An 18,993-nucleotide genomic window follows, 5' to 3' on the forward strand; every position below is an offset into this window, starting at 1 on the left:
CCTCAGAGAGGACAGGCTCCTCTGCCTCATTAAACACAGACAAGAGCCTGGCACATCTTCTCTTATGTAAAACTCTCCATGTCGAGGCAAAAGATAAACGCAAACGCTGTATCAATCTCCTCTGTGGGCGTTAAGCCTGAGAAATATGGGATTTTGTGTAATTGGCCCTGACTGGCCATGACACTTTCAACCCAAACCAACTCAAATAACTGCATGCAGGAGGAGAAAGAAGACAAAATCTCCCAATTTACATATTTGTAATGCAATAGCGTGACTTTATGCTCTAAAAATATACCAGAATTATTATTTTTAACCAAAATTTTGTTGTTTAATAAGAACACACTATAAAAAATACAAAATGATATAGTGAACTGGAGCTTTTAGACCCATAATAAAAAAGTAATAAATAATAATAAAACATAATATACCTAGAAACTTGTGTAAAAAGTCAGTTTAGCCAAAAACAATAACATAATTAAGTCAAATAAACGATTAAATGAAATTGAAAATTAATCATAACTCATATAATAATAAATAATAAATATAATATATATATATATATATATATATAGTCAAATTATGAACACACAACTGTTTGAAGAAGACACCGAAAGAACAGAAAACTTGAATCGGACTTGTATTTTGATACTGTCACATATACTTCACATCATTTCTGTACCGTACTAAATACACTTATAGAGTAACTGCCTCAAACTACTTGAAAACAAATCTTCTGTTTGGAGATCACTAAAAGCGCGATTGATCTGTATTTATTTTGTGGACGTTTATGGCGTTGTTTTCAGCTGGTGGTCGCTTCCTTCACATCATTCCTGTCTTTCATATTTACACATATTTACAGAGCCGCACAGTAAAGCTCACTGTTTATTAAATATGCAATCCTATACATAATAAAGCATGGTGAGCATGGCCTCCACATCAGGCGAGAAGACTTCAGGACCCAAAAAGAAAAGCGAGAAGAAGATCCAGTATCATGATGCGGGTGATGAATAACTTAAGAAAACAGGTAAATATCATCAGGCATCTGACTTATGCATCATAAAGTATGAAGCTCCTTACATATGCACGACACAATCTGATACAGTCATTATAAAATATGAGATCTATATGCTTCATATGGTCTGATATCTGACATATCCATAATAAACTATTGTGTATATATTTACATTAGTGAGGTCAAACGATTAATCGCAGTCAAAATAAAAGTTATTGTTTACGTAATATATGTGTGTGTACTGTGTAGATTTATTATGAATATATAAATACACACACACACATGCATGTATATATTTAAGAAAGTTTTGTTTTATTTCAAGCTTTGTTTATATATAAAATATAATAATATATATATATAATATAAATAAATGCATATATTCATGTAAATATTTTTAAAATATATACATGTATGTTTGTGCATTTATATATACATAATAAATATATTCAGTACACATGCATATATTATATAAACAAAAAACGTTGTTTTCGATGCGAATAATCGCGATTAATCGTTTGACAGCACTAATTTACATACTTAACAAAAAGTTTGCTATAAATAATTTCTTAAATTAAACTGAAGTTAGATAATAGGTAAATGTATGTTTATTTCACTGTGAAACAATTTTTTAATGTATAATAATTGTATCATTTATAAATAATTTATATAACCGTTAAATAATCAAATGATAATAAAAATGGTTAAATTTATATGTATTGATGTTATTTTTTATTTTCATGTCTGTTTAATTTCAGTTTCTCTTTTTTAATTTATTTCTATTATTCACAAGATAACACAAGATATCTTTCATATATGTTGATCTCAAAACTCACTTATTTACAATGTTTTGTTAATTCATTTTTCAGTTCCATGCATGCTTTCGTCACTTATCTTGTGTATTAAATGATCTCTGTCTGCTCTATTTGCTTGATCACGTGACTATATATTTGTTGTGTTCATGTTATCTGTTAACTTTATGTAAAGCGTCATTGGGTTCTTGAAAGATGCTATATAAATAAAATGTATTATTATTATATCTGAGGGTTATTATTCCTCATATTATACTTCTGATGTTATATCTGACATCTGATGTATTCAGCATATAATATATAATTATTCATAACATAATAATAATAATATATAAAACAGTACAACAGTACAAACATATACAAAACAGATTTAACTTATGATTAACTTATAATTATTCATATTATTATTCTTATAATTATATATATAAAATTGGTCATTTGTTTGTTGTTATTTAATTGTAAAACAATTGTAACTTTTTAAAAATAAAATATTTTTAAAATAATAATAATAAACAATAATATATTTTTTTAAATAATAAAAATTTGTAATTAATATTTGTATTTGTTTTTATTAATTTGCATTTTTTTTATTTTTGGTTGCAATGTTTTAAAGGGTTAGTTCACCCAAAATGAAAATTAGTCCATAAATTACTCACCCTCAAGTCATCATACGTCATCCGCCCGGAGCTTCTTCCGTGTACAACAGTGAGCGCAAGCTACATTAAAGTGATTATTACGTTTTGAATATGGATATTTTTCTTACAAAAACGCATCGATTCGCTACAGGAGGACTGTATTCACCCCCCGGAGCCGTGTGAGACACTTTTTTTTATGGATGGGCGCTTTTTATTTAACTTCTTTTGGACTGAAGCAATGCAACACCCGCTGAGTGCCATTAAACAGCTTGAAATATCAAAGACTATTTTTAATATAACTCCGACTGGATTCGTCTGAAAGAAGAAAGTCATATACACCTACGATGACTTGAGGGTGAGTAATTTATGGGCTAATTTTCATTTTTGGGTGAACTAACCCTTTAATAATGATTGCAACACAGAATAGACCATGCGAAATGATAGCGAGAAGATGAAAAGTTGTGTGTTATAAAAAATTATGAAAATTATGAATAAAGAATGAAGCCTCATTTCAAGGAAATCGAATAACATTTATGCACGGCTCTGCTTTTATTGCCTCTAATGCACAGAAATGGAGTTTGCAGGAAAAATGTGATTTGGCTGACGGTCCGGTCTGTGTTTTGTCGGGAATCCTGTGTGACGTGATTCTGGTGGTGCAGGGCAAACACATCCTGGCACACTGAGTGGTGCTAGCCGCCGCCAGCCACTTCTTCAACCTCATGTTCACATGTGAGAAACACTCCTCATGCATCAAACACATCCTTCCAGTTACACACTGAAGCATGTCAGACAAACACTGATGCTCTTGCATGTGCAGCGAGTATGATGGAGGCCACCAATCACGAGGTGGAGCAGAACCAGAGATCATCGAGCTGCTGGTGGAGTTTGTCTTCACGGCTCGGCAAGCAGACGTCTCTCCACAGTTATTCACCCGGTTTACACGCGTACATAGAGTTCATGTATGTGTTGATTTGATTTCAGAATCTCAGTGAACAGTAATAATGTTCAGTCTCTGCTGAACGCTGCTAACCAGTACCAGGTTAAACCGGTCAAGAAGATGTGTGTGGATTTCCTGAAGGAGCAGGTGGATGCCACCAGCTGTCTGGGTGAGACAGCAGCATCTTTCTGTGGAAAAGTTCTATTTTCATGTCTACGTCATTTCTATTTCTGTTTTTTGGGATATTATATCTGATATATTCATCATAAAATACGCGATCTGACATATCCATCATATAAACTGATATATTTGACAAATGCAACTAAAATATGGGAACACCTGCATGCTTTACATAAAATTTGCTGAACATAATATCTTACTCTAAAGTTCATTTGACTTTTTAATATCTGTCTTTTTTTCTATTTTATTTCTATTAATCACAAGATACAGTAACTATATATTTCTGTGGGTTACTCTTGCTAATAATATAAATCTGATATTATATCTAACATATCTGATGAATCCGTTATATAATATGAGATATCTAACATAATATGAGATCTGACATATGCATCACATAATCTAGCTGACATATGCATAATAAAATATGTGATATCTGACATATGCATCACATACTTGATATCTTTAGATTCAAATGTACCACAGTAATGTCTTACAATAAACTCAAAACAGATAACAGATCAATTTGTTTGCTATATTTATTTGTAAAACAATTTAAACAACTTTTTACATATTTTTAATTAAAACAATGTGTTAATTATTTTTTATTAATTTGTATAAATTTTCATGTTTTATTTTCTATTTAATGTATATTTAATTTGTAAGTCTCCTTTGTTCTATTTTAATTATATTAATCACAAGAAAATTCTATATTTCTGTTGGTTATTATTGCTGATATTATAAATCTGATATTATACCTATCATGTCTGATATGTTCATATAATATGAGATATCTAACATAACATAATATGAGATGTGACATATGCATCACCTAATCTGAGTTAGATGACATATGCATAATAAAATAAGTGATATCTGACATATGCATCATATAGTTTATGATATCTTTACATTAAAATTTACTAAAAGTAATCTCTTACAATAAACTAAAAATAGATAGCAGATACATTTATATATTTATTTGTAAAACAATTTTAAACAACTTTTTACATATTTTTAATATTTATATTTTAATATAATATATATATATATTTTTTTTTTTATGAATTATTTAAAAAAAAAATTTTTTTGTACATGTAATTTTTTTTTAAATGAGCTACAATCTCAAAATTTGACAAGCTTCAGGTGAAATCACGTTATGATTTACAGTTAAAATGCTAACAGTGGCAGAAAGAGTGTTGTGATTGGGTGTTTTGTGTAAGGCATCAGCACATTGGCCGAGTGTCTGAACTGTCCTGAGCTGAAGGTGGCGGCTGATGATTTCATCCACCAGCACTTCACAGACGTCTACAAGATGGACGAGCTTCTCCAGCTGGACGTGAAACAGGTGATGCACCTGCTCCAGCAGGACACGCTGACGGTCCGAGCCGAAGATCAGGTGCCAGCACACGGGCCACCATGACGACTGGAGACTGAACTGTGTTTGATAGGATGAAAGGCATGCTTATGTGTGATTGTGCAGATATATGACGCGGCAGTGCGGTGCGGTGGCTGAAGTACGGCAGCAGTACATCGTAGGCATTCTGGGGAAGGTTCGATTCCCCCTCGTATCCAAAAACGTCCTCAGTAAGACCGTTCAAGCCGAACTGCTGATCCAGGACAACCCCGAGTGCCTGAAAATGGTCATCTGTGAGTTATGACACAGTTTTTATTTAACATTTAATAATAGTTAAAATATTTATTATTTTTATTGATTTAATTTTCTTTTTTTATTTATTTATTAGATATATTATTAATTTTATTCAAATGTTAATTTCTGTATTTTTATCAAAAAATAAAATTATATAAAAATTATAATTTTATAAAAAATAATAAAACAATTACAAAATTGATAATAATAATATTTTCAAAGATCATATACATTTTTTATTACATATATATTTATTTTATTTATATGTTTGTTTAATTGTATAATTTAATTGTATATATATATATATACACACACACACTACCGGTCAAAAGTTTGGGATCAGAATGATTTTAAATGTTTTTACAGGAGATTCTTCTGCTCATCAAGGCTGCATTTATTTGATCAAAAATACAGGAAAAACTGTAATATTGTGAAATATTATTTTGATGTAAAATAACATTTTTCTATTTTAATATACATTAAAATATAATTTATTTCTGTGATGCGCAGCTGAATTTTCAGCATCATAACTCCAGTGTTCAGAGTCACATGATCTTCAGAAATCATTCTAATATGCTGATTTATTATCAGTGCTGGAAACAGCTGCTTAATATATATTTTTTGGAACCTGTGATACTTTTTTTCAGGATTCTTTGATGAATAAAAAGTTAAAAAGAAGAGCATTTATTTAAAATAGAAATCTTTTCTAACAATATACACTAGAGTTCAGTCAGTCAAAAAAAAAAATTCTGTTTTTTGAAAGAAATTCAAACTTTTATTCAGCAAGGATATGTTAAATTGTTAAGAAGTGATAGCAAAGATTTATATTGTTAGAAAAGATTTCTATTTTAAATAAATGCTCTTCTTTTTAACTTTTTATTCATCAAAGAATCCTGAAAAAAGTATCGCGGTTTCCAAAAAAATATTTGGCAGCACAACTGTTTCCAACATTGATAATTCTAATAATAAATCCGCATATTAGAATGATTTCTGAAGGATCATGTGACTCTGAAGACTGGAGTAATGGCTGATGGAAATTCAGCTTTGCATCACAGAAATAAATTACATTTTAAATTATATTAAAATAGAAACCATTATTTTATATTGTAATAACATTTTGCAAGATTACAGTTTTTTTCTGTATTTTTGATCAAATAAATGCAGCCTTGATGAGCAGAAGAGACTTCTTTAAAAAACATTACAAGTCTTACTGATCCCAAAGGTTTGAACGGCAGTGTATGTATAAAACAAATAAAATCATAAAAAGTCATAAAAATTGCAAAAACTCTTTACTGAGTATACATTTTTACTTAATGTACTCTTAATCTCTATAAAATGATTAAAAACTACTACTACTGTTTTCATCTAAAAATGTAATTCTGTAATAAATACATATAAAAAATTACATAAATTACAATTACAAAATGTATAATAATATATTCAAAGATCATATTCAATTTCATATCATCTTTGTTGATATATACATATTTTATTTGTTTTTATTTACTTATTTGTTTAATTATTCCTTTTTTTTTATTACCGTTAAGAGAGTATGTTGAGATATCTTTCTTACTGTAACACAGTCGAGATTCTTCTAATAAATACAGGGCTTAATTTAGTCCTAGAAGATTGTTTTTCACATATAATGAAGTCATCTGGTGAGCTCCATGTGGGATGTGTTCTCATCTTCTGCCTCCAGAGGGCCGTGAGGAGCTGGCGGAGAGCAGTCGCAGGAAACACGATTACCGCATCGCTCTGTTCGGAGGCTCCCAGCCGCAGTCCTGCCGCTACTTTAACCCGAAGGTACGAGCTCGGCCGGAACGATCAGCACAATCCAACAGACTCTGCTGATCTATTATTGTTGTTGTTGTTTTAGGGGATTTTCCTTATCTTTATCTGATTTGTGTATTGGGCAACATGTGTTGTTTTGATTGTGCTATATAAATAAAATTGACATTGACATTGCTTTATCATGTCAATTAGACTGGGCGATCAACAGAAATATTTGATTTATATCATTTCACATTTTTTCAAATAAAAATGTAAATCATAAAATAAATAAAAACATTAATACAATCATAAAGTCATGAAAATGTAAAAGTCTGTAAAATAAATATGAAAGATATATGTAAAATGTAAAATAAATCTCTCTCTCTCTCTCTCTCGCTCTATATATATATATATATTTCCACTTTATGTAATCCAAACCTAAAAAAATATTTATATAAAGATTAAAAACTAAAAAACGTATTCTGAAATTACAAACCACTGGGACCGAGATCCACAGCCATGGAAAAACTGAAAATATTTTATTAAAATAATAATTGTTTTGCAATAAAAAATGAAATCAAATAAATAAAAACTATTTAAAAGTATTTATCAAACATAGATGTTCCACTTTATGTAATCTAAATATCTATAAAAATAATTATATATATATATATATATATAAAATCCTGTCCTACAATCACAAACCAAAGAGACTGAGATGCACAGCCATGGGGGGAAAAAATAAGTGTTTTATTTATATAACCTTTATTTATACTTGCAGTATTTATTTAGTTAGTTAGTTATTTTACAATAAAAAAAATTAAATAATAAAATCACAAAGTCATAAAAATCTTGAATAAATATATAGTTTTCACTTTATGTAATCTAAGTCTGCATAAAATGATCTTTGTTCTGCGTTTCAGGATTACAGTTGGACGGACATTCGCTGCCCCTTTGAGAAGCGACGGGACGCCGCGTCTGTGTTCTTTTTTTTTTCACATTATGAAAAAAAAACTAAATTTCTTCAAGGAAATAGCAGTGCTGCTGTTGTCATGTCTTCAGTGTAAAGGCAGTTATAGATGACAATAGATCAGAATTCAGTATGCAAATATTGCAATGACATCGTCATTTTACATTTGATTTACATTTGACATTTATTCATTTTAGCAGATGCTTTTTATTCAGAATGACTACATAACACGCAATTTATCCTGCAGTGTTTTCCTAGAAAATTCCTCCCAAGAATATTCATAGAACTCATAAAATACATTTTATGTATTTAATTTTATTTTATTTGAACTAGATTAGTAAACAAGCTAGAGTTGAAATGCAGAAAAAAAATTAATGCAGAAATAATTTATAGATAAATTAATAAAAAAGCAAAAAAAACAGCTTGTTTATTGGTTATGAAAAACTAAATTGCAGTTTTTTTTGGTGCAAGAAACATTGAGTAACATAATAATAAGACAAAATATTACAATATTTTATATTTACAACTCTATACTTTTTACTTTTTTGCCAAAACGTTTGATTTATTTGTATCTATTTGCTTTCTCATATTCTTTTCTTTATACAAAAAATAAATTAAATATTTTATTTGACTTTTTTACTGTATTAAAATAATTATATATATATATATATATACACACAACAAAATCAATTATTTTAATATAATCTTTAATAATATAAACATACATTATTAATATATAATATATACTAATAAAATAAATATAATAATGTAATAAAATTTTAATAAATACATTTATTTATATATTTATAATATATTTATTATCCTTTTTATACTGTCATGGAGAAGGCAGGGATATCTTTACACTTAACACAGTTTACCTTTTTTTGTAATAAGTTGACTACATTTTGTTATGGATAAAAGTTCACACAGTGTCCCTGTGCATTTATTCCTCAAGAAATTATAAATGATAAATATATATATATATATGATGACTTCTTTGAAGTCAGGAAAGGTCAGGAAAGGTCAGTGCGGTGTGTTTATGATCTGTTATGGTGATGTTTCTCTCTCAGGCGGTCTGGACTCGGTGGAGTACTACGAGATGGGCAGTAACGAGTGGAAGATGACGTCTCTGAGGCCGTGGCGCGGCGTGACGGTGAAGTGTGCAGCCGTGGGCTCCGTCATCTACGTTCTGGCTGGCTTTCAGGGGGTCGGCCGTCTGGGGCACATCATGGAGTATTACACAGAGACTGACAAATGGGTGGTTTCCAGTAAAGTCTGCGCCTTTCCCGTCACCAGCTGCCTCATCTGTCTGGTGGACACCTGCGGCGCCAACGAAGAGGACATGAGTTCAACATCCTCATCCTCATCATCATGAATGTAGCGGTTCGATCAGAGCATATGGACGATATAAAACCACAGACCAGAGAACAGACTGAATCCTTATTGTGCCGAGACGTTCACTGCATTCAGTGTTCCCCCGATTACGGTTCGTATCTCTGGTCGCTCAGATCAAACCAGTCAGATTTAAACACTGAGATAAGACTGCTTCTGTCTTTGTGTCCTCGTTGGCAGTTCATTCTGATCTTTGGAGTTTAAACAGATGTCTTATGGGTGAAAACGCAACCGGGCGGCTTCCAGAAAGGCTGCTATTCCCTGATCTCAGATCAGATATCCACAGTTCATTTTTTAAGAAACATTCATACCTCTGCATTTAGCAGATTTTGGGGACTGAAATGCATTTTATGTTGCTTTTATGTTTTAAGAATGTGTGTTTTGATGTGCTTATACTGTGTGTAAAAAAGTGTAACTTTCCATTTTTGAAATAATGACCATATTATCGTTTTTGATGTTGCAGAACTACAATAAAACGTGAATGAATCCGTTCAGTTCAGTGTTCTTCAGTTACTGAATGAATGACCTTTTCGATGACATTTGAGTTTTAAAGGTTTAATTCATTGTCCACTAAAAGCTTTCTTTCGTCAGTCATTAATTAGAGTAGTTTTGATTTTACTTCCAATGAAACCTTATGTTTGAAGACTTGAATAAAAGTTAAAAAAAAAAAATTTTTTTTACTTACTAAAATGGGCTATGGCAGATCTGATTGTAGCATTACAGTATTTAGAAATATCTAGGTCAGTGATCAGTCAGAAATAGACACTAGGTGGCGTTTTAGCTTTAAAATGTATTTATTAGCGTCTGAATGCATATGCACGTGTAGTCAAGAGCATAAAAGAAATAAAATGCATGTTAATTACTGTCGATTAGTCCAGTTACAAATCAGTCTAGGTGTTCGTGAGTTACTGCGGAGAGACTTTGCACTTTAATCCAGGTGTTTTACAGCTCTGGGAGCTTATTTTACGAATTCTAGTATGTTGACGGCTTTGCTTATGAATATTAATTACGCAAGGTGACGTTTGGCTTGTAGTCTTACCTGATTGGCCAAAAAGCGAGAATATTAATTAGGTAATCTGACCGAACGCTTCAAAAAGGTTACTAGGCAAGGTTACATAATTCATATTCATGAGTCTAGTAGGTTCATCTTTTCTGCACCGGAGCTCCAGTTGCGGGGGTTGCATCGTTCAGAAAGAGTTGGACGGGTGTTTATGGTCACGACGAGGCGTGTTCTGTAGCTGGCTCTGACCTACATCAACAGCAGCGCTTTATTCTTTTACTTTCAGTCGCGTTGTGAGTGACTGACACACTGTAACGGAGCCGCGGGACGCAGGTTTGTTTACTCTGTGTTTACTGAATATGAGCTAAATGAATATTTTGCTGCTGCTGCTGCGTTCTGTTGAATCTTCACGCGCACAGTCAGTCACTTAACTCGCATTATATAGCGCATGTGTCTCAGACAGGACACTTCTCTATGTTCAGTCACTGTAACGTTAGCTCTTCTGCCTTTAAACTCGGTCTGTTCGGTGTTTTTCTCGAGTTTCGGTTATGGCAGGCTTGACAGAGAGCAGATGTGAAGTAATGCATGAGATATAATCATTTAAGCAAAGTTGGGTTTTCCACAAAAATAACTGGTAACACTTTACAATAAGGTGCATTAGTTAACTACATTAGTTAACATGAACTAACAATGAACTGCACTTATACAGCATTTATTAAACATTTACTAACACATTATTAAAATCTTGTTAACATTAGTTAATGCACTGTGAACTAACAATGAACAATATGTATTTTTATTAACTAATGTGAGCGTAGATTAGTAAATACAGTAACAAATGTATTGCTCATGGTTAGTTCATGTTAGTTTATACATTAACTAATGAACCTTATTGTAAAGTGTTAATTTTGTATGTTGAAGTGCTGAAATAACTCAAATTCAATAAAAACTCAAACTTAATAAAAAACCTATATAGACATAATAAGAAACTCATAAAATGACAACATGACTACAACTGTAACTAAAATAGATAACTAATACAAATCAAAGTACATTAGTTTATCAGTACTCCTAAAAAAAATAACACTGAGCCAAACACACACGTTTTGATTCATTTAGATTAATGTTTATATATATATATATAGATAGATATACAGTGTGATTATACAGTTTATACACAAACACACATACTCATTATATAGATTGTATATGTATGTGTGTATGTATACTATACATATAAATTAGTCTCTTGTGCTCACCAGATTTATTTACATTTCAAAACTAAACATTTAAATGAAAACAAAAAAATAAAGCTGAAAACAATAATAATAATAAATATAATAATGATTCTAAAATAACACTAAGCCGAACACCAAAAAACAACTACATGTGTGTATGTACAGCCACACACATATTCAATATATATATATATATATTATTTCATTTCCATTTTGTATGTTGAAGTGCTGAAATAACTCAAATTCAATAAAAACTAAAACTTAATAAAAAACCTATATAGACATAATAAGAAACTCATAAAATGACAACATGACTACAACTGTAACTAAAATAGATAACTAATACAAATCAAAGTACATTAGTTTATCAGTACTCCTAAAAAAAATAACACTGAGCCAAACACACACGTTTTGATTCATTTAGATTAATGTTTATATATATATATATATAGATAGATATACAGTGTGATTATACAGTTTATACACAAACACACATACTCATTATATAGATTGTATATGTATGTGTGTATGTATACTATACATATTAATTAGTCTCTTGTGCTCACCAGATTTATTTAATGAAAAATACAGTAATATTGTGATATTTGTAATTCTTTTTCTATTCTATCTACTTGTTTTTCTTTTTATTTATTATTAAAAACACAGCACTTACATATTATTGCCCCTTTGTTGGTTTTAATTGCTTATATTCTTCTCATTTGTAAGTCGCTTTGGATAAAAGTGTCTGCTAAATGACAAAAAAAAATTAATTATATATATATATGTATGTGTTTGTGTGTGTGTGTGTGTGTGTGTGTGTGTGTGTGTGTGTGATTTAACCCTTTAACTGTCACCCGTCCCCTCTGTGGGACGCCTAAGTTTACTTCCACTATATTACAATTAAATCCGTGTGTGTGTGTGTGTGTGTGTGTGTGTGTGTGTGATTTAACCCTTTAACTGTCACCCGTCCCCTCTGTGGGACGCCTAAGTTTACTTCCACTATATTACAATTAAATCCTAATCTAATCATGACTAACTTTATATCGTTGGAAAGGTCTAAGACTCCTAAATAGATACTTTACCAATGTTTTTGTTAAAATTTATGTAGGAAAAGTAATAGATTAATCTTTGACAAGCGTGCACCTCAAAAATCTACATCGTAGCAGGAGTTCTGACCTTTGTAGCAAAAAGTCTTCTTCGTTGCCTTTTTCTCGATCACACTTTAGAAATCATCAGAAATGATATATCAATTGAAAACTTTAAATCTCAAAATTCATCCTTTGAAACCCGTTTTAAAATCAAGCATTGCATTACCATGAAAATGGTACAGCAATATCGTGTTACAAAATGTTTTCGTTCATGAATTAGAACATTTTTCGTTTGGATCGTGCACTTTCACGTCAATGTTCAAAAATGTGAGTGACAGTATTACACTTTTTATTTTACATTGGACCATTTTAAATATTTATGTATATATATATTACATATACACCGTTTATATATTATACATTGTTAAAAAATTTAATAATGAACTTGCGTTTCTTAATGTAATTTAATACTATTTATTGACTTAACTTAAATGTTTGTGCAGTGTGACATGAATTTTTAATTCATAAAAAGGGGGTCATATATAATAATTATACAAAAGGTTAGAGCATGTTGTTTACAATAGTTTTTCTGAAGTATAGCTAAACAGAAGGAGGTATGTGCTCAGCAATGACAAACCTCTCTTTCTTGGTTTTTCCCAACTGGTCTGACGTCTTTGTCAAACTTGGCTCCAGCAGAATGAATGCTCTCTCTGTCTCTACTTGACTTCACCCGCCGGTTTGCTCGGGAATCATGAAGAGCAGTGTTGCAACTGTTGTGCATGTGGTGTAAACACACGTACAGTCTTCCAGGAGATGCTCTGGTCTCTCGCTGAGGACAGAACTGTGACTAACTCCATAGTTTCATGTTCAGTCCTGGTCTTTTAGCTTGAACTTGATCCAGATTCTGACAAGAACCAGATGTTGAGCTGGGAGCGGTTCACTACATGTAGTCATTTTAGTGGAAAAACAAGAGAAGCATTCAGGTAGAACCAGACTATTAGACTGTATTATTTATAGCTGACTTCTAATTATGCAAATTCTTGATACATTCGCTTAAGTGGAGAAAATCTTGTTGAATATCCTGTTTCATTCACAAATACTTTACGGAAATAAATTTGGTTGCAAATTCAGTTTGGCATTGACCTGCGGGTTTCAATTTATTAGATGCTGCGAACCCCCAAATCATCCTCATGCGAGAGACCCCCATCCTCACATTTTAAAAGGCAGCTATACAGTATATTTTAATGTATGAAAACCCAATTTAAACTTTAAAAAGTAATATTTTAATTATGTGAGTATATAGTGTGTATAGTTTACTTAGAGTACATAGAATTCTTTTCTCTGTTCACTGAAGCACTGTACTGTTAGATGTATTACTTATTTATTGTTATAGTTAACTAAAACTAAAACCATATAAAAATTTTGACCTGAACTAAAATAAATGTTAACGGAAATAAAATCAAATATCAGAAAGCTTATTTTAAGTCAGCTAGTTCCCATAGAAACATTTGTCATTTTCTTTTAGTTTAACTTGATGTTTTAAAATAATTCAAATTAAATAAAAAACTATATAGACATTAAAAAAACTTATTAGTGACAAAAACACACAAAAAAATGACTAAATCTTTAACAAAAATTAAAGTAAAATCAGAATATATAAAACTAATTGTAGTCAACTAACTAAATTGTATCTTATTGATAGAAACAGCACTGTACTGCTAGATGTAATATTTATTTATTTAAATCTTATGTTTTATTATATAGTCATTTTTGCATTTGTCACACTGTTTTTCTCTTTCCACGGACCCCAGTTTGAAAACCCCTTTTCTACAGTATATATTTTATAAGTAAGAGGAATTACTTATAAAATAGGGCTGGTTTTTCTTTAAGTTCTGACCACTTTTACAAGTTTTGTGAATGCTGACACATTCATCTATGAATCGGTCACTTCATCCGTTGACTCAGATGGGAGACGCTGGATTGTTAACTCAGCAGTCCTTGATTGTGAAACTTGAGCCATGTTCTCACATTTTAGATAGAGATGGTTTTATGGGTGACAGTTTTTGTACCTCATACTGTGCAAACTTCCTTTTTTGTTTGCATGCGTCTTTAAATACAATCCTTATAGCTGCGAAATTGCAGTAGCTGCTTCTTACACACTATTAATAGATGGCTTATAGTATCTGTGATATTCTGGTCTCTACATTTCGCATTACTAACCATAAGCAGTAAGTAAAAGTAATAGTAATAGTGGTTGCTTTTACAGTCTGCACTACTAAAAATGTCTGTCTGGTGTAGCATAAACTGAAGTCTTATTCATTTCAGTAGACCTACAGGAAGTTGAAGAACCACAATGGGGCTGGAGACTGAAGATTGAAGACTTTTCTGAGAGTATCGTATGTGAGTGCCTGGAAGATCATCGACGGCCAGAGCTCAGCAGAAGCGCTTCTGATGGCGGGCAACGTCCCATCGGGTCTGCTGGAGGCGTGTGTGGTGCTCGGAGTATCTAGTGAACGTCTGAAAGACATACATCTGGTAAAACGAACCGTTCATTTCAGTATTCACAGTCATTCTGTGCAAAATGTTGAGCAAAGAACAATGGAAATGCTGTTTGAAATGCTATTAATAATTATCAATAATAATTATGGTAATAAAATTTTTTATATATATATATATATACTGTATATAACACATTGAAATTGTTATTCAATTTAAAATTAAGGAAATAATTAATTAATTACATTATTAATATATGTTGTCATATTCTAAAAATATTTATTATTAATAATTAAATGTAATAGTTTTATGAATAATAAATAATACATTTATTTGTTATATTAATATACAACATATACAGTGGGGCAAAAAAGTATTTAGTCAGCCACCAATTGTGCAAGTTCTCCCACTTAAAAAGATGAGAGAGGCCTGTAATTTTCATCATAGGTATACCTCAACTATGAGAGACAAAATGAGAAAAAAAAAATACTTTTTTTCCCCACTGTATATTAATATATATTATTAATAATTATTAGTTATAATTTTTATTATAATAATAATATTTTCCAAAATGTAGCTAATTTATTTGTTGTGCTTGTTGTGTTATTGTAGTTTTTCAAGATAATGTCCTGCATAATATATATAAATATACATTGAAAATCTTCATGAAAGTTTTGTAATTAAGCATGAAATATATTTTAATAACAATTATAAAATTTTAAATATATATATTATTCATAATAACCCATTAAATGTAAAAAGTTTCCAAACTGTAATTATGTGTGTTTGTGTGTGTGTGTGTGTGTGTATATATAGATATAGATATATATTTACTATGTGTATATATATATATATATATATATATATATATATATAAATTCACACACACAAGCAAGATGAACACAGTCAACATTTTGTATTTATATAAATGTGTGTGTGTGCATATATATAAAATGTTGACTGTGTTCATCATGTTTGGACGCAGCTGCAGGGTAAAGGCAAAGAGCCTCTGGTGGAGGCGGAGGTGCTGCAGGTTCACGCGCCGCCGTTTGTGACAAAGGAGAGCTCCAGTAACGGCACTGAACAGGATCTCGCTCCAGCCTTCTGCAGAGCCCAGCGGAGACGCTCCTTTAAGAAGAAGAGAGACCGACCGGTTTCCACCATCAGCGATTCCGGCCAAACCAACGAACCAACGGTCGCCGCCTCAGACGACCTCAGCGTACCTCAAAACATTGACCTGATAGCCCTGCTGCAGCTCTGCTTCCCAGGTGACCTTCGCAAACGCCTCAGTCTGCCATTCTGCATCTAACAGTAACTCTGACAGTGTCTGGTTTGTCTTTGGACAGATGGGTTGAGAATAACCAATGAGAGCAGAGAAGACAGCTATCATTTCTTGGTGTTCACGGATGTGTTTGGGAACCAGACTCATGGTGTGGTGGCTCAGTACTGCAAACCTGTTCATGTGAGATGTCTTATCATTAGCTGCATCATATATATTAATATAATAATTATGATATAAAACAAGAACTATACTACCATTTAAAAGGGGTCAGTAAGATGATTCTTTGTTGTTTTTGTCTCTTCTGCTCACCAAGGCTGCATTTACTTGATCAAAAATACAGTACAAAGAGTAATATTGTGAAATATTATTTCAATTTAAAATATAATAATAGTAAATGTTTTCTATGTGAATATATGCTAAAATGCAATTTTCAGCATCATAACTCCAGTCTTCAGTGTCACATGATCCTTCAGAAATCATTCTAATATGCTGATTTGCTGCTCAAGAATCATTTCTGATTATTATCAATGTTGAAAACAGTTGTGCTGCTGAATATTTTTATGGAAACTGTGATGCATTTTATTTTGCAGGATTCTTTGATGAAGTTCAAAAGAACAGCATTTATTTGAAAGTCCTTTGTAACATAAATGTCTTTACTGTCACCTTTGATCAATTTAATGGACAAAAAACTGTATTATATTTAATTATTGATAGTAAAATTATTAAAAAAGAATCTTACCGACCCCAAACTTTTGAAAGGTAGTGTACAGAATATATTAATGAAATATGTGCGTGTGTGTGTGTGTGTTTACACGTCACGTCACTTTCATGTAAAATGTTTGTAAAATGCAGTCACTAATTCATCTGTCGTGTTTGTTGTGTTTTTGTAGTTGCATCAAGATAATGGGAGTCATCAAAATGGTTATCGGTTGAACAAACTGCAGTGTCTCTACACCACATTCAGCATATGTGTCATCTCCAAATATCCTTATTATAACGCCCTCAGAGACTGTCTGTCCAGGTAAGAGCCACTCCATACTGTTGTTTAGCTGTAACATGAAAGATTCGTTGTAACTGGTTTATTTCTCTTCTGTCATAGTTTCTTGCTCCAGCTGAAGACGTCCCGCATGTGTGAGTTTGAAGAGCAGGTGAAGGAGTTTTCTGCCAAACTGGCACTGGTGCCCATCCCGCCCCCTGGGCCGCTACATGTGGTGAGTGTCTTTATTACCACCATCATGCCCGAAAGGTTCACAAGAACCTGCACTATTTAGTTATACATTCGGTTATTTTACCTGTGTGGGCTGTTTCAGGTCACCTACTTCATTGTTGTTTTTTGTGAATGTTTCTCTAGGTGTTCAATCTCAGACCCTTTCAGATTGAACTTCCCTCGCGACTGGATGTGGATCGGCCCGTCATGGACCTCGATCTTCACCTGCCGTTTCTGTGTTTCAAACCCAAACAGATCCTGCAGGTCAGGAGCTTCACGCCACTTCTGTGCCTCTTACGATCGTATATATCTAGGCTACTATTATTAACTAAAACTATTAAAAACATTTTTGTTCATTGAAATAAAGCTGAAATAAAATAAAATATAAGTATTAGATGAAGAACGTGGCAACTTACTGAAATAAAATAAGTCGAAGTACTAAAATTACTAAAACTGAAATAAAAATAAATTAAAGCTAAATAGAAATATAAAAAAACACAATTATTTATTAAAGTAAAATATAAATGTTAGATGAAACACTTAAACTAAATGAGAAATGTTGACTTTGCAACTAACTGAAATAAAATAAATTGAAGTACTAAAATTACTAAAATTGAATTAAATAAAATTGAATTAAAGCGAAATAGATTGATATATATATATTAAAAAAAAAATGACAAAAGTACATAAAAAATGACTAAAATGTGAAATAAAATATAAATATATGCCAACTCTAGATGACGCAGGCTGATGGGTCCTTACTGTAAACTGATGATATTCACAGCGTTAAACTACTTGACACAAGCTGATTGGTTCATGTTGCATTCGCAGCCAATAAGCTTGCTGCTTTACATGTAAATGGATGGTTAGCATCCACTATTAGAGCGTTTCACAGCTCGCTTTCAGAGTTCCTCTGAAACCCTCCACCTTCCCCTGCTCCACCTGTAAAGATCTGCTATGGGTTATTTTATAGGCTTGTGTTATGTGTTATACTTGTGTTATGTTGCTAAAAAAGAACATTATTTGGTGTATTTGGTGTAATGAAACATTCGCAGCCAATAAGCTTGCTGCTTTACATGTAAATGGATGGTTAGCATCCACTATTAGAGCGTTTCACAGCTCGCTTTCAGAGTTCCTATGAAACCCTCCACCTTCCCCTGCTCCACCTGTAAAGATCTGCTATGGGTTATTTTATAGGCTTGTGTTATGTGTTATACTTGTGTTATGTTGCTAAAAAAGAACATTATTTTGTGTATTTGGTGTAATGAAATGTGTTTATGCGGTTTAAGGTTCAAAAAACACATTATTTTCCACATAATGTACATT

At 31.7% G+C, this 18,993-nt stretch overlaps 1 protein-coding gene and 1 pseudogene across 1 annotated transcript in view; both read left to right on the forward strand.

The window, feature by feature from the left end:
* The first annotated feature begins 837 nt into the window (after positions 1–837).
* On the forward strand, positions 838–9,828 carry LOC107559749 (kelch-like protein 7; annotated as a pseudogene).
* Positions 9,829–10,497: 669 nt separating this feature from the next.
* LOC107559760 (DENN domain-containing protein 3) overlaps positions 10,498–18,993 on the forward strand; it is a 33,785-nt gene continuing 25,289 nt past the window's right edge. The window contains exons 1-7 of the mRNA XM_016243698.1: positions 10,498–10,689; positions 15,008–15,217; positions 16,164–16,446; positions 16,525–16,640; positions 17,351–17,481; positions 17,560–17,671; positions 17,812–17,931. Of these exons, the coding sequence (XP_016099184.1) occupies positions 15,134–15,217; positions 16,164–16,446; positions 16,525–16,640; positions 17,351–17,481; positions 17,560–17,671; positions 17,812–17,931 (846 nt within the window). The 5' untranslated portion in view covers positions 10,498–10,689; positions 15,008–15,133. The remainder of the gene's footprint in view (positions 10,690–15,007; positions 15,218–16,163; positions 16,447–16,524; positions 16,641–17,350; positions 17,482–17,559; positions 17,672–17,811; positions 17,932–18,993) is intronic.

This window comes from Sinocyclocheilus grahami, unplaced genomic scaffold, assembly GCF_001515645.1.
Source record: "Sinocyclocheilus grahami isolate Dianchi unplaced genomic scaffold, SAMN03320097.WGS_v1.1 scaffold697.1, whole genome shotgun sequence".
Taxonomy (NCBI): Eukaryota; Metazoa; Chordata; class Actinopteri; order Cypriniformes; family Cyprinidae; genus Sinocyclocheilus; species Sinocyclocheilus grahami.